This window comes from Coregonus clupeaformis, chromosome 15 (genome assembly GCF_020615455.1).
Source record: "Coregonus clupeaformis isolate EN_2021a chromosome 15, ASM2061545v1, whole genome shotgun sequence".
NCBI classification, from domain to species: Eukaryota; Metazoa; Chordata; class Actinopteri; order Salmoniformes; family Salmonidae; genus Coregonus; species Coregonus clupeaformis.
The window spans coordinates 2,038,237-2,053,065 of NC_059206.1; the positions used below are offsets into that span (position 1 = coordinate 2,038,237).

At 43.5% G+C, this 14,829-nt stretch overlaps 1 protein-coding gene across 2 annotated transcripts in view; it reads right to left on the bottom strand.

The window, feature by feature from the left end:
• LOC121582152 (transportin-1) overlaps positions 1-13,226 on the bottom strand; it is a 53,920-nt gene extending 40,694 nt beyond the window's left edge. For both annotated transcript variants that reach the window (XM_041897766.2, XM_041897767.2), the window contains exons 1-5: positions 13,074-13,226; positions 12,822-12,935; positions 11,455-11,530; positions 7,144-7,293; positions 5,992-6,098 (exon numbers count right to left, since the gene is read on the bottom strand). In XM_041897766.2, the coding sequence (XP_041753700.1) occupies positions 5,992-6,098; positions 7,144-7,293; positions 11,455-11,530; positions 12,822-12,926 (438 nt within the window). In that variant the 5' untranslated portion in view covers positions 12,927-12,935; positions 13,074-13,226. The remainder of the gene's footprint in view (positions 1-5,991; positions 6,099-7,143; positions 7,294-11,454; positions 11,531-12,821; positions 12,936-13,073) is intronic.
• Between the last annotated feature and the right edge of the window lie 1,603 nt (positions 13,227-14,829).

Sequence of the window (14,829 nt, forward strand, 5' to 3'; positions counted from 1 at the left end):
CACACACAGGCATGTGCACGCACACATACCCAAGAGCGTGCACACAGTCACCCGCACACACACAGGCGTACATATGTATTGCTCATGTCTGGTATCAAATGTGAAAAAGGACAAGACAACCAGATCACTCATTCAAACACAGATCATCTCAGATTAATCCACAGACTACAACGACGACACGACTCTCCAACCAACCTCTGTCCTTAACCAACCTCACTAGTATAATTGTTAACCTCAGGTCCCAGATCTAGCAGTCCAGTCAGTACCTGTCCTAGTCTAGTGCTGACAGACCTGGCTACCAGTCCTGTCGTAGACCACATTTCACAGACAGACCAGACCCAGCAGCACAGCTAATTCCTGTGTTAACCTAGACCTCACCACATTTACATCATTTAGCAGACGCTCTTATCCAGAGCGACTTACAAATTGGTGCATTCACCTTATAGCCAGTGGGATAACCACTTTACAAAGTTTTTTTTTGGGGGGTTAAGGGTGGGGTAGAAGGATTACTTTATCCCGCAGGTGAAGAAGCCGAATGTGGAGGTCCTGGGCTGGCGTGGTTACACGTGGTCTGCGGTTGGGAGGCTGGTTGGACGTACTGCCAAATTCTCTAAAACGATGTTGAGGCGGCTTATGGTAAAGAATTGAACATTCAATTCCCTGGCAACAGTTCTGGTGGACATTCCAGCAGTCACCATGCCAATTGCACACTCCCTCAAAACTTGAGACATCTGTGGCATTGTGTTGTGTGAAAACTGCACATTTTAGAGTAGCCTTTTATTGTCCGCAGCACAAGGTGCACGTGTGTAATTATCATGCTGTTTAATCAGCTTCTTGATATACCACACCTGTCAGGTTGATGGATTATCTTGGCAAAGGAGAAATGCTCACTAACAAATTTGCGCACCAAATTTGAGCGAAATAAGCTTTTTGTGTGTATGGAAAATTTCTGGGATCTTTTATTTCAGCTCATGAAACATGGGACCAACATTTTACATGTTGCATTTATATTTTTGTTCAGTATAATAAAATAACTAAACAGCTGTTTTCAAATACAATCTAGACCTCTCTAATTTAACTTAGCCTAGGCATTAACATTTTAATTAGGCCTAATAAATAACAAAACATGGATGTCTAGCTCAGTTTGTAGAGCATGGCGCTTGCAACGCCAGGGTTGTGGGTTCGATTCCCACGGGGGGCCAGTATGAAAATGTATGCACTCACTAACTGTAAGTCGCTCTGGATAAGTGACAAAAATGTAAAATGTAACACCAGGGTCGGCCTGTCATGGCTAAACGGGTTCAGGGCCTAAAATGAACACCCACAACCTGTCAAATACATGTAGATTGGCAGGTAAAATGTATTTTTCACCAGCCACGTTGGCAGGTGGTCAAGTCTCCACAGTGTGAGCATTTCACTCACAATTATGATCACATTTATAGTAAAATAAATGCTGCAGTAGATGTTTTCAAAGTATTTCTGCCGTTTTGTTTCATAGCTGGTAAATTAAAATCGCAAAAAGTCAAAGCACTATGAATCCTATTGCCTACCACACCTCGAGCTGCAATACTGCCTGGCCAGGGGATGTGCGCAGAGCACGTGAAGAGCGGAGTGAAAGACTCATTTTTAGAAGCGCTGCACACAGGCATAAAAGACGGTCTAATTTACTTGAAACAAAAGTCTACTGAAGTGAGACTTTGTCCTTGTGTTTCTTGGCTATTTAGATTGGAAAAACAACCTAGCTTGTGAACAATGTTTGAGTTTCAACTGCTGGAGAAGAGAAGACAACGCTGCTACTAGTTAGACTCAATCTCACAGGCACAAACATGACTCCAGTCGCGTTACCACAGTAACCTCCCACCCTTAAAGGGGTAGGTGAACATTTGTCTCATCTGTGATATTTTGGTTAAAAGACTCAGGTCACAAAAAATGAAATGAAATTAAAACAATATACCACATGACTTCTTACGAGTAATGTTTTTATTTTTTATTATTTTGGTTGGTTAACAAACAAAAAAAAATCAGTGGCTGGTAGATTTTTAAATATACCTGCCACAGTGGCTGGTGGACCAAAAAGTACATTTTAGGCACTGGAAGGGATACAGCTTTTTTCAAATTAATGAAAATTTGACTGACAAATCTGAACTTACGCAGCAGGTTAGGATAATTAAGTTGTTAGGAAAAGGGTTAGCTCAAATTCCCCAAAATGCAACTATTGACGTTAATTTAACAAAAACTGGATCTCTTCTAGCCATGACCGGACTGGGCCGGCCCGCCCCACTCCACATTCCCGCTGCGATTCAGCACCACAGCAGTGGAAAGAGGACACTCTAGGTGGCCACAAAAAGAATAAATTATAAACCTGATGTTGGACAATCAAATTCGATATGTAAATAAAATAAATTAGTTAAGGCTGGTTCCTTGCTAAAAAGCTTATTTTAAACGAGGCCCGCGCCATGCATTTATGAAGCTCAAATTATCTCACTCTTTTTACAGTACTACTGGATGGCGTTAATAAAATGTTATGTTTATTGTAATTTGAACTATTATGAGGTTGTGACTCGTGTCATATACCTTGTCTTTTTGATAACTCTGTTTCCTACTATAGGCAGTTGGCTGCGTAGTGATGGCAACATTGTAACGCTCCAATGTGAATAGTTGGCAACGATGTTCAGTTTCCAAGTGCTACTGAATAATCGCAACTGAAATGCACCAATTGCACATGATACACATCATAACTGTACCAATCCATTCCAAATCTTTATACACGACACAGGCGAAGGCATACACTACATGACCAAAAGTATATTTGACACCTGCTCGTCGAACATCTCATTCCAAAATTATGGGCATTAATATGAAGTTGGTCCCTCTTTTGCTGCTATAACAGCCTCCACTCTTCTGGGAAGGCTTTCCATTAGATGTTGGAACATTGCTGCAGGGACTTGCTTCCATTCAGCCACAAGAGCATTAGTGAGGTCGGGCACTGATGTTGAGCTATTAGGCCTGGCACGCAGTCGGCATTCCAATTCATCCCAAAGGTGTTCAATGGGGTTGAGGTCAGGTCTCGGTGCAGGCCAGTCAAGTTCTTCCATACCGATCTCGACAAACCATTTCTGTACGGACCTTGCTTTGCACGGGGCATTGTCATGCTGAAACAGGAAAGGGCCTTACCCAAACTGTTGCCACAAAGTTGGTAGCACAGAATCATCTAGAATGTCATTGTATGCTATAGCGTCAAGATTTCCCTTCACTGGAACTAAGGGGCCTAGCCCGAACCATGAAAAACAGCCCCAGACCCTTATTCCTCCTCCACCAAACTTTACAGTTGGCACTATGCATTGGGGCAGGTAGCGTTCTCCTGGCATCAGCCAAACACAGATTAGTCCGTCGGACTGCCAGATGGTTAAGCGTGATTCATCACTCCAGAGAAGGCGTTTCCACTGCTCCAGAGTCCAATGGCGGCGAGGTTTACACCACTCCAGCAAACGCTTGGCATTGCACATGGTGATCTTAGGCTTGTGTGCGGCTGCTCGGCCATGGAAACCCATTTCATGAAGCTCCCGACGAACAGTTCTTGTGCTGACGTTGCGTCCAGAGGCAGTTTGGTCCTCGGTTGTGAGTGTTGAAACCGAGGACAGACGAATTTGACGCGCTATGCGCTTCAGCACTCGGTGGCCCCGTTCTGTGAGCTTGTGTGGCCTACCACTGTGGCTGAGATGTTTTTGCTCCTAGACGTTTCCACTTCACAATAACAGCCCTTACAGTTGACCGGGCAGCTATAGCAGCACAGAAATTTGACAAACTGACTTGTTGGAAAGGTGGCATCCTATGACGGTGCCACGTTGAAAGTCACTGAGCTCTTCAGTAAGGCCATTCTACTGCCAATGTTTGTCAATGGAGATTGCATGGCTGTGTACTCGATTTTATACACCTGTCAGCCGCGGGTGTGGCTTGATCCAAAATGGCGTAGCAGTGAGGTCGTGTATTCTGTAGTGTGCTATCCCATGTGTAACTCTGTGTTGTTGTTTTTAAAATCGCACTGCTTTGCTTTATCTTGGCCAGGTCGCAATTTTTATTTTTACCGTATCCAGTCGTTTGAAAGGGTGTCCACATACTTATGTATATATAGTGTATGTTGATCTTGCCTTGGGCGGCAGCAGAACTGCTAGGACCGGGACTGACGAATAATAATTTACTTGGACCTTGGCCTGCTCAAAGCCTTGGAGCAGCTTACGATGCGCTTCAGCCTCATTACTTTGTCCTGAAGAAGGCGCGATCTTGAGGCCGTCTTTACTTGGAGAAAGAATCCCCTCTCGGCAGGTACACTGGAAAATGGAATAATAAACACAATCTTCGCCAATTTTGCCCAGTCAGGATACACTAATGAAGACCTCGTGTCTTTTGCATTAGTAAAAATAGAAACACACACCCAACACTAATTTCCAAGCAAGCTTGAGGATTTATTAGCCTATGAAGTAGCCTATATTTGCCTTTGAAGTTGGAGCACATCGACTGGTATTTCCATCAATGAATAAAAAGCATTATTTTGCTATGGATTTTTTCTTTCTCCCAGACAATTTGCCCGACAACAATTTTATTTAAAATCGGCTTTTCATTTATTTTTTGGGGCCAAAAGCCGGCATTTACCGGCTAACGGAGACCCTGGTATAGATGTATAGCTGTATACGGTATAGATGTACAGTTGTATAGACTATACAGTGCATTCGGAAAAGTATTCAGACCCCTTGACTTTTTCCATATTGGGTTACGGTACAGCCTTTTTCTAAAATAGATTTAAAAAATAATAATCCTCAGCAATCTAAACAATACCCCATAATGACAAAGCAAAAACAGAAATACCTTTTTTACATAAGTATTCAGACCCTTTGTTATGAGACTCGAAATTGAACTCCGGTGCATCCTGTTTCATTTGATCATCCTTGACATGTTTCTACAACTTGATTGGAGAGCGCTCAGGACCTCAGACTGGGGCGAAGGTTCACCTTCCAACATGACAATGACCCTAAGCACACAGCCAAGACAACGCAGGAGTGGCTTCGGGACAAGTCTCTGAATGTTCTTCAGTGGCCCAGCCAGAGCCCAGACTTGAACCCAATCTAACATCTCTGGAAAGACCTGAAAATAGCTGTGCAGCGACGCTCCCCATGCAACCTGACAGAGCTTGAGAGGATCTTCAGAGAAGAATGGGAGAAACTCCCCAAATACAGGTGCTAAGCTTGTAGCGTCATAACCAAGAAGAGTCGAGGCTGTAATCGCTGCCAACGGTGCTTCAACTAAGTACTGAGTAAAAGGTCTGAATACTTATGTAAACGTTTCTAAAAACCTGTTTTTGCTTTGTCATTATGGGGTATTGTGTGTAGATTGATGAGAAGGAAAAAAAACAATTTAATCCATTTTAGAATAAGGCTGTAACGTAACAAAATGTGGAAAAAGTCAAGGGGTCTGAATACTTTCCGAATGCACTGTAGCTTAATAGATGTATAGCTGTATAGAGTATAGATGTATCGATGTATAGCTGTATCGATGTATAGCTCTATAGAGCAGGGTTTCCCAAACTTGGTCCTGGGGCTCCCCTGTGTGCACATTTTGGTTTTTGCTATAGTACTACACAGCTGATTCAAATAACCAACTCATCATCAAGCTTTGATTATTTGTATCAGCTGTGTAGTTCCAGGGCAAACACCAAAACGTGCACGCGGGGGAGGGGGGGCAGGGCCGAGTTTGGGAAACCCTGGTATGGAGTATAGCTGTATAGAGTATAGCTGTATAGAGCAGGGGTACTCAACACCTGGTGTCCGATGTCTAAATCAGTCCCTGATTAGAGGGAAACAATAAAAAAATGCAGTGGAACTGGCTTCGCGGTCCAGAGTTGAGTTTGAGGGGTATAGAGTATAGCTGTACAGAGTATAGATGTATAGCTGAGCTCAGACGCAGCATCTCCTGTCCTATTCTTGTCTAATTCCTCACCTCACAGGTGTTGTAGTCCTCAGAGTCCAGCAGAAGGCAGAGTTTGGGCAGCAGCTCGGGCCAGTTCTGCAGCTCCCCTTTGGAGGCGATGGTGGTGATGAGGATACCTAGGACAGGAGAGCGAGAGATGAGACAGGTCTCCTGGAAGCAATTCTACAAGCAATCAAATCTTCCTTATAACAATCTCCATGCTTGGCTTGGAAGCCATGACTCTGAGGCTTTCCAATTAACCCCATTGCTTCATCGTCATCAGGATTGGCAGAGCCAATATCCTGCACTGAGTCAGTTTATAAAAGGTGATTCACACACACTCCTGTTTGTACGTTTCTGTCAGATGTTTGGTAACTGTGGCAACAGAGCCCTGGCACCGTCTGCTGCCTGCCTGCTGGCTCTGATAAGGAGGACACCATGCAAACCCCATTGGCTATTTCAACAGGCCAGCTGGCCAATCAAAAGCTTCAGAAAAAAAAAATGCAGCCAGACACCAGCGAGAATTACTAACAAGGTTTCAGGTCAATTACACAGGTGGAGAAGAATAACCTGAATATGTCATGCTAGGGTACAGTTTAAAATGAACCCCACGCTAAAGCCTGATGGACAGCCATAAAACTAGTCCACTGTAGCAGCTTGCCTTTTGGTACAAGATGACGGACACGCAATAAATGCAATTAAAACGCAATGCAATTAATTTCCTGTTAAACTAACCTGATCAACAGGTGGGCAAGCCATACAAACATGATATCGTCATATTATTAAGTGCTTGTGAAAAAGGGATTTGCTTATGCATCATTGAAGGAGCAAACAGTGTAGAATTTAAACAACCAAGACTGTCTTGATCTGGTCTGATCTAGTCTGGTCTGCCTCTTGACCTAGCCTGGTCCCAGATCTGTTTGTGCTGTGTTGCACACTCCTATTGTCATGCCAAACATATACAAGTAGGATACAGCACAAACAGATCTGGAACCAGGCTACACCTGACCCTGTATGGCTTATTCAACCTTTATTTAACCAGATATACAGTGCACTCGGCTTACAGTGAATGTGGTTATAGGGATCAAATTATCCAGCGCGGATGTGATCACTACTAGAGGAGTGCACTGTAATTCAATGAAGACAACATACTCTGTCACAAATGCAGGATATTTCACTTACCCGCGGTGGCCCGGATGAGAGGCGAGGAGTCTCCGATGTTCTGCAGACACTCGCTCTTAATGAAATCAGACACTCCATTGGGGAAGTTCTGGTAGTGGGCCTTCACATTGTTCTTTAGGATCAGACCACTCAGAGAGCGGGTCGCCTCATCTGGAGAGAGAGAGTGGGGTGGATACAATGAGAAATGGGCGGTAGATTTTAGAGCTCAATTCCATTTCAATTAAGTCAATGACTACTCTATGAGCTGAATTGCATAACTGAATTAGGCCTAAACATCCAATGAAGATTTTTCCCAATTCACACCGAATTCCAATTTGTCTCCAAAATTGAGTTAATATAATTACCTACCGCAACTTGGCCTAACTTCTAAATGCTTTTGATTAGCGTCTAAATAGAGGGGAGCTTGAATATAGAGGGCCCGCGGGACCTGCGGGTCCCGACAATGATCATTGCGGCGCAGTCAGCATTTTTCATGCTGCGGGCGGGAGGTCAGACAGACGACTTTGGTTTGAAAATATTTTTGTTGTCCTGCAGACTTCCTGCTCTGTATGCGTTAGCCTACATATTGTATTAAAAGCACATTTTTCACATTATTCACACTCAGAATTCGTTGCTTCAACTTCAGTAGCCTACCTCTCCTCTCCTAGTTGGGCGTGCGAGTTCAAGCGTGCCTATGTGTCGTCTCTTTGAAATTGAGTAGGCTGCCTACATGGGCAGAGAATCACGTGGCGGGAAACTTTAACATTGAATTAACTTGAATATGATTAGACTGTAGTTTACTAGTGTCTGCAAATACATATTGATAATGGAAAGAAGTGGAGGGTGCTCAACCAACGTCAGTCGAGGTGCAATCAAAAAATGTAATGATTATCATTGAAAAGGAAACGTCTCAACACGCGCATAGGTTAGGCTACTATGGTGAGCGAGCGTTATTCCTTTTCATTTTCAATAAGTATTGATTACCCATTTATTTGTCTCTGCCTGCAAATTGTCCTCCTAAAAGGCAGGCTATATCCTATATGCAAAACGCAGCAAGTATCACTGTTATCATTCTTGCTGCTTTAAGTTCAGTAGCCATCCCAAGATCAGGTGTGTTGTCTCAATTAAATAGAGTAGGCTATGGCCTATGCATGGGCAGAGAGGCACGGGGAAGTTATCTTTCCAAGGAAATGTACTTCCTAAATATGATTAGGCTATAGTTTACTACATTGTCCCATATTTCTCAGTCTGAAAATCTTCCCACTACTAAAAAGGTAGGCTATAAAAATAGCTCAAGAGAAAGGGAAAGTTTCTCCAACTCTGCTCTCCTCAAACTACATCTAGCATATTGGCTGATATAGCCAGTAACACATATAGCCTAATATAAAATGGGCCACGTGAGAATCTCTGGTAATTTAACCTATTTCTTAAGTTATATTTGCGCATTTCATATTGCCTATAGGGCACAAAATTGCTGGGAGCATGGCTGGGTCACATACGCCTAAAATAAACAATGCAGGACTGCGGTAGAACAGGTGGGAATCGGACAGAAAGTGCAGGCAAGGTGCAGTATGAAAAGCTGCAGGTGCAGGATGAAGAAATCAGTCCTGCGCAGACCTCTACTTGAATACACTATTAAGTACATTAAAAGATAAACAGGTTAAACTACTAAACTGAGAAGGGTGTTGCTGTATAGCCATGTGTTATATTGTAACACTACTAGAAAACCAAAACAAACAAACAACAAACTCCCATACCCTTAACGCTACACAGCTGTTCAAATAACCAACTCATCTCATTAGACCACTGCGTCTCCCGAGTGGCGCAGTGGTCTAAGGCACTGCATCGCAGTGCTAGCTGTGCCACTAGAGATCCTGGTTCGTATCCAGGCTCTGTCGTAGCCGGCCGCGACCGGGAGACCCATGGGGCGGCGCGCAATTGGCCCAGCGTCGTCCAGGGTAAGGGAGGGAATGGCCGGCAGGGATGTAGCTCAGTTGATAGAGCATGGCGTTTGCAACACCAGGGTTGTGGGTTCGATTCCCACAGGGGGTAGGAAAAAATATATAATGTATGCATTCACTAACTGTAAGTCGCTCTGGATAAGAGCGTCTGCTAAATGACGTAAATGTAAATCATCAAGCTTTGATTATTTGAATCAGCTGTGTAGTGCCGGGGGGGTCCAGGACAGAGTTTGGGAAACCCTGCTCTTTTTGGTGTAGCACAACAACTAGGACTACAATCAAAGTCATGGCCTCAGCGTCATTAAGTACGGTTACATGCACACAATAATGTGATTATTGTGGATAGTCAGATTAATACAATAGTTTGAATAAAACATTTATATGCTTTGCAAGAAGAACAATTTCCTTAATAATCCTGTTTACATGCACACATCTGAAATCAGGCTACCTGATGGCACTCTGATACATGCAGAAAATCGCCAATCAAAATAAACGTTCTACCACAGCAACCACGTTATTTCTGGGAAGCATATTTGATTTTGAGCTCGGACATATAACGTTTGTATGTGAAAACTACTTCTCAGACGCATACATTCAGTTGTTCCAAACTCACTTCACTCGTGCTAAAGGAGGGAGGCTCGTTCGGCTGGTGCTAGCACATGCGCAGATCAAATACGTCACTGGGACGCAGATTAAGGTGTTTACATGTCCTAATAATTAGAAAGCTTGCTCAGAAAAACGGGTGTTTTAATCGGCGTATGCTTACTTCGATTTTGACATTACGCCGATTAAGATAAGCAGAGTAAAATGTTTACATGACTATTGCATAATATGCCTAGTGTCATAAATCGGTATAATATCGAATTATTAAATCAAATCACATTTTATTTGCCACATGCGCCGAATACAACAGATGTAGACATTACCGTGAAATGCTTACTTACAGCCCTTAACCAACAATGCTTTTTTTTTTATAAAAAAGTAAAATAAAACAACAAAAGTGTTGAGAAAAAAAGAGCAGAACTAAAATAAAATAACAGTATGGAGGCTATATACAGGGGGGTACCAGTGCAGAGTCAATGTGCAGGGGGCACTGGCTAGTTGAGGTAATATGTACATGTGGGTAAAGTTAAAGTGACTATGCATAAAACATTTACAGAGTAGCAGCAGCGTAAAAATAGGGGGGGGGGGCAGTGCAAATAGTCCGGGTAGCCATAATTAGCTGTTCAGGAGTCTTATGGCTTGGGGGTAGAAGCTGTTGAGAAGCCTTTTGGACCTAGACTTGGCGCTCCGGTACCGCTTGCCGTGCGGTAGCAGAGAGAACAGTCTATGACTAGGGTGGCTGGAGTCTTTGACAATTTTGAGGGCCTTCCTCAGACACCGCCTGGTATAGAGGTCCTGGATGGCAGGAAGCTTGGCCCCAGTGATGTACTGGGCCGTACGTACTACCCTCTGTAGTGCCTTGCGGTCGGAGGCTGAGCAGTTGCCATACCAGGCGGTGATGCAACCAGTCAGGATGCTCTCGATGGTGCAGCTATATAACTTTTTGAGGATCTGAGGACCCATTCCAAATCTTTTCAGTCTCCTGAGGGGGAATAGGCTTTGTCGTGCCCTCTTCACGACTGTCTTGGTGTGTTTGGACGATGATAGTTCGTTGGTGATGTGGACACCAAGGAACTTGAAGCTCTCAACCTGTTGTGCATTTAAACGTACTCAGTGTTTCCGTTTGATCAAAGGTCAAATCAGCATAATGATTGTGTTAGGTAGTGAGGGATAGTTTCCCTCCGTTTCCTTCAGTCTAATCAATGGGCATCAGTGGTATCTTACGGTCTGATCATTCTCCTTCGTGGGCATGGCTGTCTGATCCAATGTCTCCCTCCGTTCTAATTGAAATTACACTCAAATTTGATTTCCGCTGCTCCTCTCTTGACCCAGAGCAGTGTAACAAATGCCATCCTAAAAGGAAATGGCACATCAGCCCAAACCATTGGGTCATTTACTTGTAGTGTACAGTAACAGGCTGTCAGGCAGGTCAGGAGTTGAGTGGCACCCTGCCAGGCATAAGACTTTAAAATTAGAGTGACCCATATTCTAGTGGTGCGGTGTGGTCCCACATCATCAGTGAAAAGATATTGGCCGTGGGGTTCTTTGTCAGGGTTCTCCACTCCTAGAACAGACAGCCACGTTGTCAGCCTGTGTGTGTAACCTCGCCCCTAGGCTCACTTGCTACCAGAGAGAGATGGCTAGTGGACGTGATTAGCCTGTCTGTGACGGCCAGTGGCCATACTGTAACATGCAGTTGTGTTGTATGCTACAGGGCTTTGGCGTAAATATGACATGGAGAATGAGGGTGGAAGGGTAAATATCCTACCTTCTGATTTCAACTTCGTCAGCACGAATATCAAGTAGTTGTTGAAGTCTGGGTATTGGTTGAGCTGTTCCAGTCTCTGTAGAGGATATTGGTTAAGGTGCAATTCTACATTGGTTGCACAACCATAGGAGTAGATATGCTGTGTGCTGTATTCACAAGAACAAACGGTTTGTAAAGGTTGACGTTGACCAGCCATTAGTGGTAAACGGCCTGCAAACACTTGACACATGAAGATGGCACAGTGATGCCGAAATGTTGGTGGTTTACCCAATAAATTACTGGTAGCTCGTATATAGAGTGTGCGACTCTATTTTTATAGCATACAGTTTACTCGCCCTTAGTCAGCACATCCACCACTTTTATGAAATGTTTTTTTTTAGAGAGAGACCATCAATTGATACCATGATTAACTGATTATCAGAAATCAGTCCCAGTTAACATAGGATGCCCAACAGGCAGATGCTGTGCAGTTTGAGCCCGTATATCCAAATAGAAGCACTTGGCATTTCAACAACATTGACTAGTGGTGCTAAGCCTTGACTAGACAGAAGGAACTCTAATCTGTATGACATACATGGACAATATTGCATCACTCAAACACTACACAAGGTAGGTCGCCTATAAAAATACGTTATAACACAACATCAACAACGAACAAGGTCTTGAAAGCACACACCAACAATCATGATTTGATTGCTCCTTGATACTGTAACACCTGTATTGTACGATGATGACAATATTACAATGTAACAATGAGGATTGGATTCATTATCCCATCACAAGCGCGTGTGGCTGGCTACAAAGTCACGTTGCTACACTCCGGTTCAACAAAAGTTTCCAACAAAACGACAACGTTGTTTTGAGCTTTCTTTTTACCATCACATTGTATGACAGGGGAGAGAATCGAAATCAGACTGAGGGCGATAGGGGGCTGGGGTGACTCGTTCTAAACATAGGGCTTGCAGTTTCTTTGTTGCATTTAAGCCCCAAGGGTCAGCAACAACCCCAGCTAGTTAGTTACACCATACCAGATAACACGACATTATTTCAACACTACTGGGAAATCAAAGGATTTGAGATTATATGAAACTGTCACAGGGAAAACATTTGTTGAAATGATTTATGGATTAGGTAGAGATTGTGGTATCATGCAACAGCTGTCACTTATGACATTTCCATCATACTGTGGCTAATTCAATAGAAAATGTACTTCGGTCATATTTGTGATATTGTACAGTAGCTAGCTTGCTAACTATATTGTAGCGCGAGCCCTGCCCGCGTGTAATGTTAGCCAAGCTAATCGCACACGCTACCACAGAAACACCTCAAATCCACCACTTCCACGGTTAGCCGAGATTGAAGGATACTTGCTGGACGGATCTTTGAGTGGACGTATCCGGAGACTGGGACTCTTTCAAAAGCTGTAGAATTTGCTGAAGTCCTTGCTCATCTGGTTTCCACTCGCACTCCATCTTGGTTTGCTGCAATGAGATGAAACGGATAATGCAATTGTCAACACACACCGTAAATTAACGTTGTCCTCTTCCCAGTTGAAGAGACGCCATTACATTAGCTAAGCGGTGTAAATGTTACATGGCATATATTATTGTTTCACCTACCCGATATATCGTAGTCTTTCTTCCTCAAACGCTACAGTGTTGAATTTATAACGTTAGACTTGGGCCTGTCAGCGCAGAGACATTCCGTTTTTTTACAACAAGCTACTCATACGGATTCATGGCGCATTTACAAGACCCCAACTGTGCTGTGACGTCTGCAAGGTCCTAGTGCTCGTCAATTTCATTCCACTTAACCAGGTAAGCCAGTTGAGAACAAGTTCTCATTTACAACTGCGACCTGGCCAAGACAAAGCAAAGCAGTGCGGAAAAAACAACAACAACACAGAGTTACATATGGAATAAACAAAACGTACAGTCAATAACACAATAGAAAATCTATATACTGTGTGTGCAAATGTAGTAAGTTATGGAGGTAAGGCAATAAATAGGCCATAGTGCAAAATAATTACAATTATAATTTAGTATTAACACTGGAGTGATAGATGTGCAGAAGATGATGTGCAAATAGAGATACTGGGGTGCAAATGAGCAAAATAAATAACAATGTAAATAACAATATGGGGATGAGGTAGTTGGGTGGGCTAATTACAGATGGGCTGTGTACAGGTGCAGTGATCGGTAAGCTGCTCTGACAACTGATGCTTAAAGATAGTGAGGGAGATAAGTGTCTCCAGCTTCAGAGATTTTTGCAGTTCGTTCCAGTCATTTGCAGCAGAGAACTGGAAGGAATGGCGACAAAGGAGGTGTTGGCTTTGGGGATGACCAGTGAGATATACCTGCTGGAACGCATACTACGGGTGGGTAATGCTATGGTGACCAATGAGCTAAGATAAGGCGGGGATTTGCCTAGAAAGGATTTATAGATGACCTGGAGCCAGTGGGTTTGGCGACGAATATGTAGTGAGGGCCAGCTAATACGAGCGTACAGGTCACAATGGTGGGTAGTATATGGGGCTTTGGTGACAAAATGGATGGCACTGTGATAAACTACATCCAATTTGCTGAGTAGAGTGTTGGAAGCTATTTTGTAAATGACATCGCTGAAGTCAAGGATCGGTAGGATAGTCAGTTTTACGAGGGCATGTTTAGCAGCATGAGTGAAGGAGGCTTTGTTGCGAAATAGGAAGCCGATTCTAGATTTTACTTTGGATTGAAATCAAATCAAATCAAATCAAAATGTATTGGTCACATGCGCCGAATACAACAGGTGCAGACATTACAGTGAAATGCTTACTTACAGCCCTTAACCAACAGTGCATTTATTTTAAACAAAAAAGTAAAATAAAACAACAACAAAAAAAAGTGTTGAGAAAAAAAAGAGCAGAAGTAAAATAAAGTGACAGTAGGGAGGCTATATATACAGGGGGGTACCGTTGCAGAGTCAATGTGCGGGGGCACCGGCTAGTTGAGGTAATATGTACATGTGGGTAGAGTTAAAGTGACTATGCATAAATACTTAACAGAGTAGCAGCAGCGTAAAAAGGATGGGGTGGGGGGGCAGTGCAAATAGTCCGGGAAGCCATGATTAGCTGTTCAGGAGTCTTATGGCTTGGGGGTAGAAGCTGTTGAGAAGTCTTTTGGACCTAGACTTGGCACTCCGGTACCGCTTGCCGTGCGGTAGCAGAGAGAACAGTCTATGACTAGGGTGGCTGGAGTCTTTGACAATTTTGAGGGCCTTCCTCTGACACCGCCTGGTATAGAGGTCCTGGATGGCAGGAAGCTTTGCCCCAGTGATGTACTGGGCCGTACGCACTACCCTCTGTAGTGCCTTGCGGTCGGAGGCCAAGCAGTTGCC